The following is an 18,550-nucleotide window of genomic DNA, read 5'->3' as shown; positions in this document are numbered from 1 at the left end:
CCTATTTTAGGGCCGATGCAGCGCTGTTTCAACTCTAATTAGTGCTCAATGTGAGTGAATAACAACTAGGAAGCCGTCAAGTAGAAACACTGCCTCTCTTTCTTATTTTCCTTGTATTAATACATCTGCGTGTTCACAGAATTAAAACCTGCAACTTACCATTGCCAACAACTATTTTATGATCTGCACAGATACAGGAAAGGGGGGTCAAATTGAAAAATGATTAAATAGTTTATGAAAAATACTTTAAATGTGAACCAGGACCTTTAAGGGCATCAGTGTGTATGTGAGAGAGTTGCGAGCAGCGTTAAATAAATTACAGCTCTTGATTCTGCTGATCAAATTAAGATAATAGCTCAACTTGAGATAAGAAAATCAATACCACTCCCCTATCTGACCATTAAACCAAAGACTATTGCAAGTTACAGTTAGCTTAGCTTAGCATAAAGAATTGAAACAGGGGGAAACAGCTAGCCTAGCCAACAATAATGAAGATCACCAATTAAAATGTAATATTTTGTTTCTTTAATCCATATAAACACTGACATGTAAACACAAGTTATGGTGTTATGTGCCGGACTATGGTCGGACCAGTTGCCAGGCAACTAACGGAGGCTTCCTGCTCCCGACCAAGGAGCAAGGAGCCTATCAAAGAAGGAATTCGAGTCTTTATGCCACTGAATTTTGCATTGTGAGATGCGTGGTCAGCTTCATGTTTAGCGCACAAACATGAGAGTAAAGCCAATATTTATCTAAATGTTGAACTACTCCAACAAAGCCAGAACAGGATGTAATGACATGTTGTAACTCCGAAATGTTTACCGCTCTCAGAAAGACCAAACTCACAAACCAAAAGAGATTAAGCGTGGAGGCACAGTTGCAGTTAAACACGATCCCCTTGTTGAACTCCTAACCCTAATTCTGGTTAGGTTTTGAGTAAAAGCAGTTCTCTCTGTGATTAACTCTCAGCTTATGACTCATGTATCAAACTGCCTCAGGCTTTGCTTCGGGTTCAAACAGAGGCTTCATCTGTTACTTATTAATGTTGTTCAGTTGATTATACAGAGTGTCGTTCACTGTAGCTTAATGTATTGTCGGAAACCCAGTTTTTAATGGAAACATTTTGCAGTTCTTCATCTGTGGGCTTTAATTACAACTCTGTCATTAAGCAGTTTGTTGTCGAAAACAACAGAATGTGTCTCCTATAGCCTCTTGTCATTGTTATAAACACACACAAACACACACACACACCCACCCACCACGCATCACTGAGTGATAACTGTCCAGTCAGCTGGTTGAGGAGCACACTGTGCCAGTGGCGAGTTGACGCTGATGTTGCATAAGCAGCTGAACTCCCCCAAAGAAAACAGTGTTTGTGCTTTAAAAAAAACATGTTGGCAGGCAGTCGTCTGTGCGGACACATGCTCTGGTTGATTCACAAACACACCTCAGACACGCCAGGGCAGACAGATGCGATGCACTGACGCACAGACAACAAACTTCAAGGGACAGAAATTGTAATATTACATAAAATCCCTTTTGTTATTGAAATAACTGAAAAGAATCACTAAGATCTTATTTTTTTGCAAAACAACATCATTGTTAGTTTTAGTTTTCAGTAAATCACTAAAGTATCAGAATATGGAACAGAAATATCAGATTGCTGAGAGAACATTATAAATGCTGCGATACTGGCACACATTTTCAATCATCATCAATCTAAAGATGCTCACGCCAACAGCTAGTGCAGCTCAGCTGTCTAGCCTTCTACTTGGATTTGTATTTGCCTGTGGACCATAAAGTGTTTTTAAAGTGTGAAATTGTTCTGTGCTAATCTGCTGCTGAGGACGTGTCGACTCTCTTTGTACAGTAATGACTAACATTTAAACAACAGCTAAAGCTGATGAACAGCCGTATCACCTCCCACAGTCGTGTTTTTTTATTTTATTTTACCTTTTCGTTTATTAAGAAAAAAACCTCCCACACATCGTCCACTTCACCTGCAATTAAGTTTAATGACAACAACGTTTCGGTACCTAGACCTTCATCAGGTTGTCTTGTGTGCGGTGAGTTTTTTTCCTCATTTTGATTTTGTCACCTGCCGATGTGAAGGTGTGCAAAAGCCGTACTCTTGTACTTTTGTTTATTAAAAAAAATTCTTACATGTGGAATAGTGATGTATCAATCCAGGAATAATTTCAAGAAATTTCAGAAAAATCTTTTCTTCATAATTTTCCACCTGGATGTACCTATAAAGAAAAGCACTGCAGTAAATCAAATGGACATTGAGCCTGGTGAGACCACCGCTGTTGTGTGAGGGTAAGCTGTTTGTCAGGATTGCACACACAAACACAAACACACACATCGCACTTGCACGTGTCCTTACTTTGCACAGATTTCCTGAGGGAATAATGCTTTTTTTTAACCTCGGCCTTCCCAAATCCCCAGAATGCTGATTTATTATCACTGACTCATACTCTTTCGTCTTTTTGTCATTTGTTAATTCATGTTGTTAATCACATATTGTGTCCGTTTCTGATTTCTTGAATGGGTTTATTTGTTTTTGCAGTGTTTCTGCTTTATGTAAAATGTTCGAGATTGACTTTTTACTTTAGTCCCTTTGCATTGTTGTTAGTTTACTGACCATCGTCCTTGCGACCTGTCTGTTGTGTTTCAGGGATTTCCTTCCCCGTGGGTCCGGCATTGTGACTCGTCGTCCTTTGGTTCTGCAGCTGATGAACTGTCCCACAGGTAAATACATCTTAAACACCAAGGAGGCTCTTTTCTTCCATGTGATGGGATGTTGATAGATACATCCCATTACAGATAGATGTTGATGATGTGAGATAGATACATTTGTTGTTTCACCACTCAGCTGAGAGGCTTCAGTTGCAAATGCTGTCCATGAGTTGAGAGAGATATTTCAAAATACATTTCAATAGAGAAGTTTTCAGTTCCTTCTATTCTCCTCAATTCTGTGGGAGTTTGGTTCAAACCAGCATCTAGTGGCCATTAAATGAACTGCATCTTAAAGCACTTGGGCACTGATTTCAACATCTACAGCAAAACACTTTCCCCTTTCTATTCCCATTGTTCTTGAGATGTGAAGAGGATAACAGCCCCATTCATTAATTCATGAAGCATTTTCTTTGATTCTTCTGAGAAGAAGAGAGCAGTTAAGACATTGACACAGCTTTTAGCTCTGCCCTCCGGAGTCCAAACGATCCTCCTCCACACTGCTCCTTCAACATCTTTTCCACCCCATTTATCTCTACAGACCTTATGAAGAGCACAGCATCCGCATGGTAATCCTGGTTTCAATTAATTAGATTGTTGTAGGGCCTTGCTAGCAAGCTTTTTTCCCTCGCAGCTCACGCACAGTCGATCGGACATTAATTAAACCTTATTTCGTTTTAATACACAGTCATGGCTGCTGGGTTACCTTATGGCAGATATTTTCCCAACTGTGAGGCAATTAAGGTACTCTAAAATCCTTCAAGTCCAAAAGAGCTGCAATTGGCATTAAAGACTCTGTTTGACCTTCTGAGAATATCGCTAATGTCCATTGCGGATAAAAGTCCATAAATCCACTCAGAAGTCATAGGAAAACAATGATTTTTATAACTCCAGAACCTGCCTTAGAATTCTCACATTTTAAGGTTTTATTTCAGTATCATAGTAACACGGTGAAATTTGTCTGTAGGTCCGTGGGTAAATTGCAAACAGAAACAGCTAAGTGTTAATTCGGCATACTTTTTGTGCCAATTTGCCCAAATCTAAGCAAGTGTTGACAACAATATTGACTGACAATATTGAACTTTCCGTGTACACAAAACCCTCAAATTATGGGAACTGTAGTTTCAAAACTCAACAATGGTAACAGGGAATCTTTTGGTTTCCAGTTGTAGTGTGCATTCGAATTAAAGTGAAAAAAAGTTTTCCTTATTTTTTAGGTGAAAAGTTCAGCTTTTTTCCTCTTTGCTGTCTTTTTTTACTGTTGTCTTTTCCTCTTCACTTTCACTGATCTTTTATTTTTTTGCCGTCTCTTTCAGAACATGCAGAGTTCCTCCACTGTAAGGGTAAAAAGTTCACAGATTTTGATGAGGTCCGGCAGGAGATCGAGGCAGAGACTGACCGCATCACTGGAGCAAACAAGGGCATCTCCCCTGTGCCCATCAACCTGCGTGTCTACTCCCCTCATGGTGAGGCTGAAGAAACTGTATTTGTTGGGCTAAATTTATCCATGTCTGACATCAATAAATTATGAACCGCAATGCTTTTTATTTGGCAACAATTCATCTGAAAAGCCCTCTTAGCTTTCTCTTAGTCATGCTGTTCCTTTTTTCGTCTCACAGTCCTGAACCTGACCCTGGTGGATCTGCCGGGGATGACCAAGGTGCCGGTGGGTGACCAACCTGCAGACATCGAGGCCCAGATCAGAGAGATGCTGATGCAGTTTGTCACCAAGGAGAACTGCCTGATGCTGGCCGTGTCCCCGGCCAACTCTGATCTGGCCAACTCTGACGCTTTAAAGATTGCCAAAGAGGTCGACCCTCAGGGTTAGTGTACACACACACACACACACACACACACACACACACACACACACACACACACACACACACAGGCATGTAATCTGACTGTAATTTACAGTAACTAAGCACATTTACTATAATTAAATGTAATTTGTAGGTGCTTTACTTGATAATTTCCATCTAACTATATGTTTTTTAATACTTCTCCACCACATTTCGATAAGAAATATTGTACTTTTTACCCCACTAGAGTTATTTGATAGTTACTAGTTACTTTTCAGACCAAAACATGTGCTCACTACATAAAATATGATGCCCTAATTCATACATGAAATGTGTCATTATCATATCTTATAATATGTTATTATTCTTAGACATTCATTTTTGTATTTGTTTTTCAGTTTAATTATATAACATATACATTTTTACAGCATTTCCGTTCAGGTCTCCATTTTTAGGATTGTTCATCACTGCGGTGTGTGTTTGTGGGTTCATGTAGGGATGAGGACCATCGGTGTGATCACCAAGCTGGACCTGATGGACGAGGGGACGGACGCGAAGGACATCCTGGAGAATAAACTGCTTCCACTCAGGAGGGGTGAGCACACACACATACACACACACACCCACACACACACACACACACAACCAGTGCTTGTTCTCTCCACTTCAAGACCGTCACAATGACACACTGTTTCCCTCTTGTGGTAATAAGGCAGTCGTACGCAGAGATGTGCAGTGCTCCAGACCGCAGAGAAAAAGTTACAGAGAAAGGACGGATGGATGGAGGGAGGAATGGGGGGGATAAAATGGTACTGAGTAAGAAAAGACAGAGGAAGAAGAAAGGGGAAGGGAGAAAAGATTAAAACACTGAAAAAGAGCTTGCATGTATCTTGTGAGCTGCCCTTTCCTGCAATGTGCTGATGTGGTGATTTTCTTTTCCATTTGCTCTTGGTTAGAACCCAGGCATGTGCTTTTGAATATTTTCCATGTCCTTTGTTTTTTCTACGTTTTTCCCTCCCCTTTCTTTTCCTCCCCGTCTCTCTCACTCTCCCTCTCTGTCTAATCCTGCCGACGCTCACATTTACAAGGCTGCTGGCTCACAGTTGCATTAGTTATAGAGCATGAAACAGCCTTTAACGGAGTGATGCATGAGAAAACTTAACTGGAGGTGAAACGGGATCTGTGTGACCTGAACTCTCCTGGTTGTTTTTCTGTTTCTCTTTCTGTCTTAAAAAGTTGGACACACACACGCAGACATTTATTCTTGTAATTCCTCCTTCCTTCCTTTCTTTCCTCTTCATTCCTCGTCCATATTCTTTTCTTTAACCCCGAAGTCTCCTAAAATGTGGTTTTTGTCAGCTAAACATTATTAAACACAGTTTTAAGCGGTTTGGTCCTGGAGGGGCTATTCATTTTGGGTTTGGCTGTTTCAGCACAGCTCATATGTAGAAAGTAAGAGCCCAGCACAATCCCAGATTCTTTAATGCAAGACTGTATTATCAACCAAATTACCAGTCAGGCCACAAGTATTGAATCAGTTCCAGTCCGCTCTCAGAAATTCCAGAGAGTGATAAAAAGAGTTGGATCTGGTTTTCTGCAAAATCTTACAGTGTTTTTCAGACTGCATCGTAAACGTCTGAGTGGACTCTTGTCTTTTGTGTTCAGGTTACATCGGCGTGGTGAACAGGAGCCAGAAGGACATAGATGGAAGGAAAGACATCAATGCTGCTATGGCTGCTGAGAGGAAGTTCTTCCTCTCCCACCCTTCATACAGACACCTGGCTGACCGCATGGGCACTCCCTACCTCCAAAAAGTCCTCAATCAGGTGTGTATAAGCACAAGAGTGTTGGTCACAAGTGTCTGCATTATGGGTGCTTTGTTTTCCAGCAACTCCAGTCTGGGTCTGGGACGGTTCCATTTCCAGAGTTGAGAATAACTGTTATTTTTGCCTTTTATCGCTCAGATTGTTTAAACAACACGTTTGCAGCTGTTTCCAGTATTTGAGTGACAAGGAAAAGCCAAGGAAACGATGCAGTGACTATACAATGAATGACTGGTTCAAGCTTCTTACCATCAACCCGATGTTAACTTTCTTCCGCCATGTTTCAGCGTCGAAGGACGCCAACTCGCGTACCAAAATTCTGAGTTGTAGTTTCTGACTTGAGAGGGCATTCACGTGAATTTTCCCAGTCGGAAAAACGCTTTTCCAAAAATTCTGACAACACATGAACGCATAGTAATAGTGGGTTTATGTGATGTCAGAATAATCGGCTCCTCGAACAAGTTGGTTGGTACACAACTTGTTGCTTTTAACGTCATATTTTTATCACGAGAAAAGTTATTTATTAACATTAACCCTTATAAAAAGTCAGGTAAAGCGATATTTTAGTGGTTTTAGGGAATATAGAGAGTGGTTTTAGCTGCTTCAAACAGCTGTAAACATGTGTAAAATCCAACACATCTTCTTTGAATGCAGTTTTATGTAATTTCAAACGACTTCCCAACATGCGAAATGGGACCATGCGAGGAGCCCGTCAGTGCAGGGTAACTCCGACATTTCCCATATTCCCACTGACCTAACTCTGACCTTTGACCTGCACAGCAACTGACCAACCACATCCGGGACACCCTGCCGAACCTGCGGGCCAAGCTGCAGAGTCAGCTTCTCTCCATAGAGAAGGAGGTGGAGGAGTACAAGAACTTCAGACCTGATGATCCATCTCGCAAGACCAAGGCTCTGCTCCAGTGAGTAGATACATTAGAGAGATCGATGGAGTAGATCAATGAAACAGGCTAAAAGATGTATTGACACCTGTGTCTGTGCTTCCCTGCAGGATGGTGCAGCAGTTCTCTGTGGACTTTGAGAAGTGTATAGAGGGCTCTGGGGACCAGATTGACACAGCTGAGCTATCGGGCGGTGCCAGGATCAATCGCATTTTCCATGAACGCTTCCCCTTTGAGCTGGTCAAGGTGTGTGTCGGACAGTTTTTTTCCTCTCTTTCTTTAAGTAATACATACAATAAATTAAGGAAAACGATGGTGATATATAGTATGTTGCATGAAACACTGTGCCGGTGACTCTTAAAATCCCACAAGGTAATTGTTTTACATGTTTTACCCTAACACCGTAACGTCTCTCTCTTCTGGGTATCATTTCCCAGCCTCAGAAGGCGAGAAAGGCCTTTTCTGACCCAAACATTCCCTGTTTCCTCCCTCTCCATTTGACAACCTCTCCCACTGTCATCTTCCTCTCACTTCACCTTCTTCCTTCTGTTTTCTCCCACTCTCTCATTACATCCATCCACGTTTCCTCCCTCCCCCCACATCCTCTCTCTTCACCTTTCACATCATCTTTATCCCAAGCACGTTCTCCCTCCCTTCATCTGCCTCCTGAGCCTTTTACCTCACGCCCTCTTTTACACGTCACGTTCTCTTTCAGTCAGCCCTTCACTTCCTTCATCTCCCCTCCTTTCATCCGTCCCTCTCCTCCGTCCTCTCTCGCCCTCCCTCTGAGGACATAAAACTTACTGTCTGTGACTGAGGCCTCAGAAAAATGTTGGTTTCCCGCTGAGAGGACAAAGCAGTTTGCTTGCTATCCAGAAACCTGACTGACAGCGCAGAAAAAAGTGATTCATGTGTTTGTAATGCATGCTTCGAGGAAAATATAAAACTTTGTTGAGGAATGTGGGAAAGAATGATTCAAAGCAGAAAATAAAAGGGATATATTTCAAATTTAAAACAGATTGCACAGGAAAGAAATCAACTTAATCTGCACCCGGTGTTTCAGGTTTAGAAAATGAAAGCGGCAGGGACATTTATGAAATAAAATAAAGTCTGCTCTTGACTCACGCACCTGTTTGAATACGTCTGTGGGATTAAGACAAGGTCAGCTAGAGGTCTACTCTACAGCTACTTAAAAGTGAAATATCTGTGCGGATATTTGCTTCGGTGGAGTACTTGTTTAACCCTGATATATAGTTTGTTTAATCTGTTCAGAAACCAAGTGTAAAAACACAAGTTGTGGTCTTTTCGTTTTCAAGAGGCAGTCACTTCCTGGGCTCTCACCTGGTTGCTGTTTAACATCAAGGAAATAGTCCACAACAAAGTTCGTTGAAAAACAGACAAGATACAGTGTGTTCATAGTTCAAATTTAGATTTGCTAGTGGTGAACTACCCCCAGGTTAGGAAGCACTGGTCTAATCAATAATATAATGTATGCATTGAAATTGTACTGCAAATTTGTGCAAAATCTGGATCGCAATTTACGGAAAGTGATGAGCCAAGAAAAGCATTTTATAGCTGACAAGGTGTTTGGAAATCTGTAGAGAAAAAAAGACTGAAGGATTAAAGAGAGAGAAAAGTATAACTGATTTATGAATCTGTAAGAGAAAGAGTGTGTGTACTAAATCCTTCCTGCTGTCCCTGTTTCGTCTGCAGATGGAGTTTGATGAGAAAGAGCTCCGCAAGGAGATCAGCTACGCCATCAAGAACATTCATGGAATCAGGCACGTCCGCCCTCCAACTCACCCCTCCATCCCTGCTTCCCTCCCTCTTTACTTCATCTCCTCTTTCCTCTCTCCATCTCAGTCACCTCTGCTGGCCAGACTGCATCTAACTGCTTATCTAATCGCCAAGACCTCTATACTCAGACTGAGTGCTCCGTTGAATACTTATGGCATCAGTACACTTAGACAGAGAGGGTTTGGGATCAGATTGGTTACTGTGATACTTGTTCTTCTTTGTGTGGCCTGTTTGTCAGTCATTTGTCTGATTGGGGAAATCCTGCACCTTTTATCTGAGACATGTGGTAGCCCACTCTGTCCTTGTTCTCTCTCTTTGTTTGATGATATTGGCTCCTAATGAGGCCGAAAACATCAGAAAAATCATTTAGATGTATAAAATATTTTTTGTCTGTCTAAGTCAGATAATTACAGGCTATAATGAGTTGTTGATGATTGGGTAATAGCAGTCAAAGCAGTCGATTGTAACCAGATTTTTTAACGTAATTTGGTTTCTTGATGGGAAATTTGAGGATATCTGCCGTAGAAATGTAATTGATTACTTGATATAACTTAATATTTTCTCTAACATGCTGCTTTGTAGCTGTTTTTCACTTCCATTCTCACTCCTTTTCTCTGTCTCATTTGTTTATGTTTGGGGAAAAGCTCAGAAACTGGGGGTGATTCTTTACAATTAACACTCTTCTCTTTACCCAACCCTTCTCCCTCCTTCTGTTTTTTTTTTCTCTCCTCCATCCTTCTCTTTTTTTGGCCCTGTGGCTGGTTCTCTCTCTGTCGGGCAGAACTGGCCTCTTCACCCCGGACATGGCCTTTGAGACCATTGTGAAAAGGCAGATTGGGAAGATTAAAGAGCCTTGCACCAAATGTGTGGACATGGTCATTTCTGAGCTAGTCAATACGGTTAGGCAGTGTACCAAGAAGGTAAAACATAAAAGTGAACGGTAGTTAGCAATTTTTTTATTTTCAACCCTCATCTGCAAGGTCCCTCTGCTGTTCACTCCCTTTACTGTAGCCGCCCGCTCTCTCCTGCCCTCGTTGTCTTTTGGACAGCGAGGGCACACCTGGAGTGGCGGGGCGGGCTGCGGTATATATCTGCCTGCCTGCCGACTGTGCCGCTGGACAGGCTGGCCGCGGTAGAAAGCTGTGCTGAAGAAAAAAACAGTGTGGAGGCTGAGCAGTCATCAGAATATGGTTGCCTGTAAAATGTTATATGTCAGAGCAGCAGTCTCAGCTCAGTTTATGACTGATTAAAAGGCTTTCTGCCATCTTGGAAAGCTAACAATATTCTCTTTTCTGCTCTACAAGCTACAAACTACTTCCAGTACTAAGTGCCACTGCCTTTTCAATCTAAACAAAGAAAATCATTATCATTTTGTTTTTCATTTATCGTGTTCACACCACATATTATCTTGTATCTACAAGTTATTCTCTAGTGTGCAGAAGATATTATCTTATCATCTTGTTTTCATGTATCTCGTTCACACAAGATATTTTATTTTTTAGTTACAGTTACAGTGTAGTTTGCACACGATCTTATCTTGTTCATGTGAGATGCTATCTTGTTATCATCTTGTTATCACATGTATCTCGTTTGCAAAAGTTACTATCTTGTTTGCACGAGTTACACTGTTATCTTGTTTTTACATGTATCTTGTTTGCACAACTTATCTTGTTCATACAAGATATTAACTTGTTTTTACATTTATTTTATTTGCACAAGTTACTGCTTATTTTAAAGTTATTATTTTGTTAGTATCTCATTACTACATGTATCTTGTCCACACAAGATATTCTCTTAAGTTATTATCTTGTTTACACGAGATATCTATATTACAGCATAGTTTGCACAAGATATTATCTTATCATCTTGTTATTACATGTATCCTGTTTACACAAGATCTTAACATTGCACAAGTTACTATATTGTTTGCACATATACACTATGTTATAATATTAGGCACACAACTGAGAGTTGGTATTTAATGTGGAATCGGGACAGTTTAAGTTTTCTAGTAGTCTCTGAGGCGAGCTTGGCTGTAAAGGAAATATTTACTTCAGGGCCCCTTTTCAAGAACCTTGAGTAAGATACTAAACATATTTTTAGGGGGCAATTTGTCATTTCGATTACCTGGCAGCCATATTGGATGACCTCAGCGCTCAGACGTCCTTGTGTGTGAGACTGAAGCTGTGCACCTGCAGCAGACAGGAGCCATGACCGTTATGTTTAACAGCTCTCCAGCAGGCCACAGGGGCTGCAGTCTCAGCTACGGAGGCTTACGAGTGTGGCCAAAAGAAAGATCAGTAGTCTGTATCCAAACTGATCCACTGTGACCAAACAATTTGAACAGCGGTTGGACTGCAACAACCTGGAGGCCTTGGGATAATAAATGTTATGATTGCACTCCCTCTGGAAGTCAGGGGAGAAGGAGGGATGGGTGGAGAAAGGGTCAACACCAGGAGGGATCAGGGGGGTTTTGGCTGAACGTCGAGGTGCACAGCTGCGGTCTCGCGGTGCGTTGCTTGGAGTTTTTGGCTGGTGGAGTTGTGCAGGCTGGGAGCTCTCTCTATTTCTTCCTCTCTTCACACTGTTCTTTATCTCTGGTCTTTATTGATAGAGAGAGACTCCAGCACTGTCCTGTTTCTAGAATGGCTTCAGGGGAAACCAAATGTCTCACTTGCATTTTCTTCCTTCTGTGCTGTTTACCCCCCCTCCCCAACCTCCACACCTCTTGCCTTTTTTTTCTTCTTAATCTTCAATCTGTTGTTTCTTCTGTTCCATTTCAAATGTTTACCTTCCTCGTCTGTGTTATCTCTTTCCCTCGCCATCTGTTTTCACGTGTTTTTTTCTTGTTTGTCTCACATCCTCACTTTCTCTCTGTCTGCCTGTTCCTTTATGTCTTCATCTGGTGCTTTTACTCCTCCTCTATCTCCACCTTTTTTTTGTCTCTTTCTTTTTCTTTTTTTTTTTTTTTTTTCCTCCTCTCTCCCGTGCCGCCTGCCCTATCCCTACAGGACGGGGCTGTTCACCCCTGACCTGGCCTTTGAGGCTATAGTGAAAAAGCAGATCCAAAAGCTGAAGGAGCCCACACTGAAGTGTATAGATATGGTAGTGAGCGAACTCACCTCCACCATACGAAAGTGTAGTAACAAGGTAAAATGCCAAAGAAGAACCAAGCCACTCTCATTATCTCTGTTAATCGCACAGGTATGGGTAGACCGATGGCTGGGCGGGAGAGAAAAAAAGACCTGCTTCCTTCTTTTAAAGTGACAATAATACTAAGGAGTTTCTCAGGAGATTTAGATTATATAATGAGAGTTAAATATTACATTATTTATTTTAAAAAATGTCTTTACGGCGGGGAAAATGAGCAAGATTTCCATTCTACGTTAATGTGGAACTGGTTTTATTGATTTAGCCTACAGAGGTAATCCCCCCTAAATGCTATGTTTGACATAAATACAATTTATCAAAGCATTAATACGCCAGACAGATTGTTCGCATAAAGAGCCAAATTGAATTTAACTATCCATGACGAAGGTTTGAGCGACCATTTATGATTAGCAACGCTTCTAAAGATAGGGGTAATGTTAATTTTAAACGTTTGCACATAAAAAGAGATTAAAAACTTATATTTTTGTGTTTTTTGAGAATGCTATTCCCCAAAAAAATTAACACATAATTTAATCAGGACTTTTTTTTGCCCATAAACAATAATCTAGCTTCAGTAAAACTAGCAGCAAGGCTAGCGCTGTTAAGCTGTACTCACAGCACAGCGTGCTTTGAGATAAATGCCAACATCGTCATCATGACATACAGTGATTTTTAACAACCCAGTCTTACATAAAAAAATTGTCATAGCGATATTTGTTTTTATCAGTTTTATAACCGTTTAATTAAAAGATCGGTCTGGACTTAAGTGGCGGGCCGAGCAATACCTAGAGCCACGAGGCATTCGTGTGGCTATAAAGCATCACCCTGCCGATGTTCAGTGTATTGAGATTATTTTATTAATGTAAAGTGAATCAAATTCAATACTCACTGTGATATTTTTGGATAAACTTCATGATTAGAAACCACTGTTACATGCATATTCAGAGCAGGTGTAGATAAAAAAACACTATATCTTTCCTTGACAATATGACTTCAGCCAGCAGATATCGGTCTATCCTTACTTTTAATCTTACTAGTATAACCATATAATCTGCATCTTAATTAAACTTTCTTTGTCTTCTGTTAATTATTGGCCTTATATTGACAATTGAACACATTCTCAACCTGCATGTTAGATAATTTTCTTTCATATTTGACCTCATGATGTCTAAAAATATTCTGGTTTAAGTTGGTTAAAGTCTTTTTTCTTGTCTTTGTCAGTATGGTGACTGATTGTGTCGTTCCACTCGCTGACTAATTTACGTACTTCGAACATCTCTTTATTTCTCGTTTTATTTCTCTTTCGTCCTCCCCATCCTGTTTTCCTCTAACCCTTTGAACCGGCTGCTTCCTCGCAAAGCAAATGACCAAAAAAAAAAAAAAAGCGTGACCTCCTTTGGATTTCTCTTCTCTGTCACACTTTTATCTCGATTTCACTTTCAGAGACATACTATATTTAAAGATACTGTATTGTAATATACAGTGGTTGGGAAAATCCACAAAGGGGTCAGTTTGAAGTCCTTCTCCATCACCCTCTCTCCCATCCCTCCCTCCCTGCTCCTTCGCATTGCATGTCAGTCTGAATCAGTTTGAGTGCCTCTGCCTGCTGCCTTGGTTATAAAAAAAAAACATTTCTTTCAGCTGTCTGTTGTGTTTCTGTGTCCCTTTTTTAAGACACTGAACATTTCATCAAATTTTGACAGTCTGTCTTCAAGTTTCTATGCACCTTTCAAGAAATTCTGTTGCTTTCAGTTGCTTGGACATTGAATACATCCACAGTTTGTCCAGTTTTGATTATAAATGTTTTCTTGTCATGGGTTTCACAACTTTCTAGGATTTGGGTGAATTCACAAGATGTGAAAACCATAAAAAGTTGTAAAATTGACATATTTCAAAGAGGTTAGGCCCTACTGTTTCTACGAATGTCAAACTTTCCATTCTAGCGTGGCTCTATGAAGTTAACAGTGATAGTGGTGGCATATATAAAAGCTATAGCGATTTTTTTTCTTCAATTTCATACAGAAGCAAACAAAAGTAGGCTTTTTTGACAACTACAATGACAATTGTTATTCTAGCTGGCTAGCTTGCTAATTAAACTAACTCCATATTGAAAACTTCAGCTGCCTTTTTTATGTTTCAAGCTGACTCTCTCTGTAGCAAATGTTAGCAAGCTAGCTAATTGAGCTAACTCCGTATTGAAAACTTCGGCTGTCCATTTAACGTTTCAGTCTGACTCTCATTTTAGCTAGCTAGTTAGCTAATTTAGCTAACTCCATATTGAAACTCCATATTTAAACCCGGCCTTAAACTTTTGCTCATTTTGCAATAACGGAAGACGTGACCTTCCAAACTCTCAGTTTCTTTAATGTAGAGTTATTCCTCTTACGGCCCCATTCAACACCTGCTTTGCCTCGTCACGGTTGCTCAGCTATGATTGGTTAATTGCTTTTCAGTTCTGTTTCAGTTTGCTATATTGCTAGCAATATAGTGATAACAATAACAATAGCAATGTGAGTAATGTTCATCTTAGCGTGGCCCATTATTATAAAGCATCTAGTGTTTATGGATGTTCTCTGTTTTGTAATTGGACCATACCCAGGAAGCAGTAAATCAACTTGGGAACCAGAAAGAGGTCTATCACCAAACTGTCTGGCAGACATGAAAGATGCATTGTAACTTGCAAGAAAACAGCGTGTATTTTTCTTCCTCGCGCTGTGATTTTTTTGGTTTTGATTTTTCTTCTTTCCTCACACTTCTCCAAATGTGTTTGTGTCACATTGGAGGCCCACCAATGTCTGCGTTCGTGGGTTTACAATGAGCTCATGGAAAAAGACCCACAGTGTGCTGGGAAAAAGAATCCTTTCTGCCAGGAACATTGTTTATTCTGTGTTTGTGTGGTAATATCACAGACTTTGCTCTATTCTTCTGCGTTTGTTCCATTTTGGCAACAAATGGACTTTTTGCACATAAAATCCACCCACTGGTCAGGGTGTGCAGAGACCAGAGCAGAGTCTGCGATGAACTCCTTAAAACATAACCTGTTTGATTTTGTTTCTGTAACGTGTTTTGTTGTATTAGTGGAACCGTGTGTTGTGATTTAGTGCGATAAGTAAAGTTGTGGTGTACTGAAGCTTGAATGTAGACTTGAGAGTGTGTGTGGATGCCCTTGCATGTGTGTTTTTCCTTGTTTTTGCTACCTACCTACTGTTTTCTGTGCTCACAGCTGGCTCAGTATCCCATGTTGAGAGAGGAGATGGAGAGAATCGTCACCCAGCACATCAGGGATCGAGAAAATCGCACGAAGGGACAGGTAACATAAAAACAAAACTACACACTGTCTATCTATCTATCTATCTATCTGAACCAGATTGTGGAAGTTTTGCTAAGACAGGTGAAAAGAGAGTGACAGTTGTCGAGCCGAGCAGAAATAAATGCATGAAAAATTAAAAAAATCAATCAAAATCAATAAATAAATCATTGGTTACAGCTCTCTCTCTCTGTCTTTTTCCAGGTGTTGCTGTTGATAGACATCGAGCTGTCCTACATGAACACCAACCATGAGGACTTCATTGGATTTGCCAAGTGAGCTTCTGTTTGTTTCCTTCATTATATCGCACATATATCGACAATCAGTGCAGCGTTCAGTGCTCAGAGATTCATCGGTTCGTGTGCAATTAAAGGCCAAAATGCTCTGATGTGTTTTTGTTGTGCAGCGCTCAGCAGAGGATCAGCCAAATGAACAAGAAGAAGACAGCTGGCAACCAGGTACTCTGACCCAACTTAACATACTGTCATGTCCAGTGCAGACTTTTATTTGACATTTTACAGGTTATAGTGCGGACCCATCTCCCGTAAAGCTACAGGAAAATGACTCCAGACTGAACTCATCCAGCGCGTTTCATCTGTTGGCCAGCAACATGACATCTGAACTTCATATGGTCTCGGCCTCAGGCGTTGTTCTGTTAGCACTCAGCTCTCTGTTTTGCCCATGTTTAATGTAGCACAGCTATACAGTATCTTGTTACCCTGGGCAACAGTCCATATACAACACAATGCAGCCCTGTATAGCCTTTGTACATGCTACACACTAATGGACAACAGTTGTCGAATCTTGAAATAACTTGTCTTTTCGGTGAGAGTCACGGTGACGTCAGCAAAATACCAGACCTTAGTTTAATCGAGATGTGGAGGAGTCCCTGCAGTTTATGGCTTTAAAAGCAATGATCATAATATCAATATCAAATAGAAAGCACTAGAATACCTCTGCCAGGGTTGCACAATCCTCAAAATCTGTCATTTTAATCACAGAAAATGGTTGGAAATTTTAAATCTCTATCTGGATCTCGAAGTGCGTCACAGTGGGAGACAATTATGTAACCAAGTGTGACGGGTTTTTCATTTATTTAGTGCAGCAGTGAAAGTGGAGAAAGCAGAAATAATAAATAAAAAAAAGTTACAATAGATATGTCACAATATCACATTCATGGCGACATAATGGGGATTAAACAAACACATTTATCATGATTTACACTCTGCTCTTGCCTTCTGAAAGCATCTCAATCCTCGTCTGCTTTTCCCACGTTTGACTCGTTGATATTTCTCTCTTCAGCTCTTCATTTCTGGTGTCTATCTGTTTTTGTTTCCCTCTTCTTTCCTCTGAGTGATTCTCTTTTTTGCTGTGTCTCGTTTCTCTCTTTGCTGTGTTGTCCTCCTCTCTGTGGCTTTTCTGCTTCAGGATGAGATCATGGTGAGTAGTGTGTGTGCTGGAAGTGTGAGTGTGTGAGACTCTGTGCATGTCTGGAAGTGAGCTTTCATGCGTATGTGCTCATCATTTTATTCGTCAGGATACACGAATCTATATATCTTTAACCTTTTATGTCTTTTATATGTGCTGGATTGTAGTTGAGAGATTCCTGAGCGCGTGTGTGATTGTATGAAACGAGCTTTCTAGTAACTAACAGTAAGTGGGCAGGTGGCTGTCATGGGGAATGCTTGGCTGCTTCCCTTTACTCTCTTTTTCAGCTGTATCCTCCCTGCAGGCACACACACACACTGACGCTCATACACACACTTACAGTAAAGGAGGGCTGAGAGATCATAACAGAGTCCGGTCGAGATTTGCCTCCGTGTTATGTCATTTTCCTGTCATCTCTCAGTCTTGTTGAAAGGCTCAGTTTTTAGATGCTCGCTGTGTCTCCGACACTGAGGCCAGTTTGCTTTGGCAGTGAAGAGACGCCCCCCAGCAGTTTTAGTCTGAACTAGATAAAGAGAAAGTCCCTCTGTGTGTTCTTGAGTTGCCTCGCACAGAAAAGGAGAAAGGGAGAGCTCAAAGAGGTTAAACCAAACATTTTTATCTACGCGTCACTAGACTTCTTCCCTCCGTCTGCTTCTTTTATTCCCCCAAAGTAGCAGAAGGCCCGGGGAGATGATGACCTGCAGTGTGCCAGACATATGTCACCTCCATAGTTGTCAGTTGTCATAACAACCACCCAGGTTGAGGTCAAAGGTTAGGGGCACATTGTAAACAAAGCGGTGATCTTCACTTCCTGTTTACAGATGGATGTAGTCGGCCCCGCAGCTTCTGTTCTCCTGATTAAACAACCATCTGACCTCCATACTGAAAACTGAAGGAGCCTTTAAAACTCACTTTTATGGACTTATCTCTCTAAAGATACCATTTATACAGAATACGCTGAATAACAGATGTGCAGGAGTACAGATGTGCAGATATATTAGATATTTCCGCATCCAAGTTGAGGTTCTAACAATAAAGAGAGATGTAGATTGTAGATCCAGATTGTAAAGCCCTTCATGCTAACGCCACCGATGAGAAGAGATAAGCCTGTACACTGACTCCAAACCCACATTTCTTATATAATATCTCCGTCAGATACAGACACTTGAAATGTTTTATCTTCAAATAAATCTATGGTTTGGGGTCAGTGTGTAGTCATTACTCTTTTTATCATTTTATTTTTGTGTAATATAAATAAAATTCAATTGAAAAAGGAGGCTGCGCATCAACAGTTAGTGGAGCGCTGGACCCAAAAAATCCTAAAAAAAAGCTACTTGAGAGGAAACTAAACAGTGTATGGATACAAGTGGCTACATCAGGAGATAGTTGGGGAGATAACTTGAGAGTAGATCGAGAGAACAGCAGCTGGAAAGTATATTGGTACCTGGATTTTTGATCACTCCTCCACTTCTATTGAAGAAGCACATGCAGTATAAAACAGTCAGGCTCCTGCATTTCACTGCATGGCCTCCGAAAGGTTTGACATGGGCCACTCTTGTTGTAGCCTCCTTACTCCCCTTTTGCCTCCACCCTGCTTGCTGTCCC

General features: G+C 40.9%; 1 protein-coding gene across 11 annotated transcripts in view; it reads left to right on the top strand.

The window, feature by feature from the left end:
• dnm1a (dynamin 1a) overlaps positions 1 to 18,550 on the top strand; it is a 53,489-nt gene that overhangs the window by 10,505 nt on the left and 24,434 nt on the right. For 5 of the 11 annotated variants that reach the window (XM_084382570.1, XM_084382576.1, XM_084382575.1 and 2 more), the window contains exons 2-14: positions 2,678 to 2,751; positions 4,053 to 4,202; positions 4,356 to 4,559; positions 5,035 to 5,133; positions 6,204 to 6,364; positions 7,142 to 7,284; positions 7,374 to 7,509; positions 8,977 to 9,044; positions 9,842 to 9,980; positions 15,434 to 15,520; positions 15,722 to 15,792; positions 15,924 to 15,975; positions 16,946 to 16,957. In XM_084382570.1, coding sequence (XP_084238696.1) covers positions 2,678 to 2,751; positions 4,053 to 4,202; positions 4,356 to 4,559; positions 5,035 to 5,133; positions 6,204 to 6,364; positions 7,142 to 7,284; positions 7,374 to 7,509; positions 8,977 to 9,044; positions 9,842 to 9,980; positions 15,434 to 15,520; positions 15,722 to 15,792; positions 15,924 to 15,975; positions 16,946 to 16,957 — 1,396 coding nt within the window. Of the gene's footprint in view, positions 1 to 2,677; positions 2,752 to 4,052; positions 4,203 to 4,355; positions 4,560 to 5,034; positions 5,134 to 6,203; positions 6,365 to 7,141; positions 7,285 to 7,373; positions 7,510 to 8,976; positions 9,045 to 9,841; positions 9,981 to 12,071; positions 12,211 to 15,433; positions 15,521 to 15,721; positions 15,793 to 15,923; positions 15,976 to 16,945; positions 16,958 to 18,550 lie in introns of all 11 variants that reach the window. The other 6 variants (XM_084382573.1, XM_084382577.1, XM_084382571.1 and 3 more) reach the window with 3 other exon arrangements.

The sequence above is a fragment of the Pagrus pagrus genome (genome assembly GCF_965226575.1).
Source record: "Pagrus pagrus genome assembly, chromosome: 19".
Taxonomy (NCBI): domain Eukaryota; kingdom Metazoa; phylum Chordata; class Actinopteri; order Spariformes; family Sparidae; genus Pagrus; species Pagrus pagrus.
The sequence above is the reverse complement of the archived record's forward strand: the minus strand, read 5'-3'. Positions and strand labels throughout refer to the sequence as shown.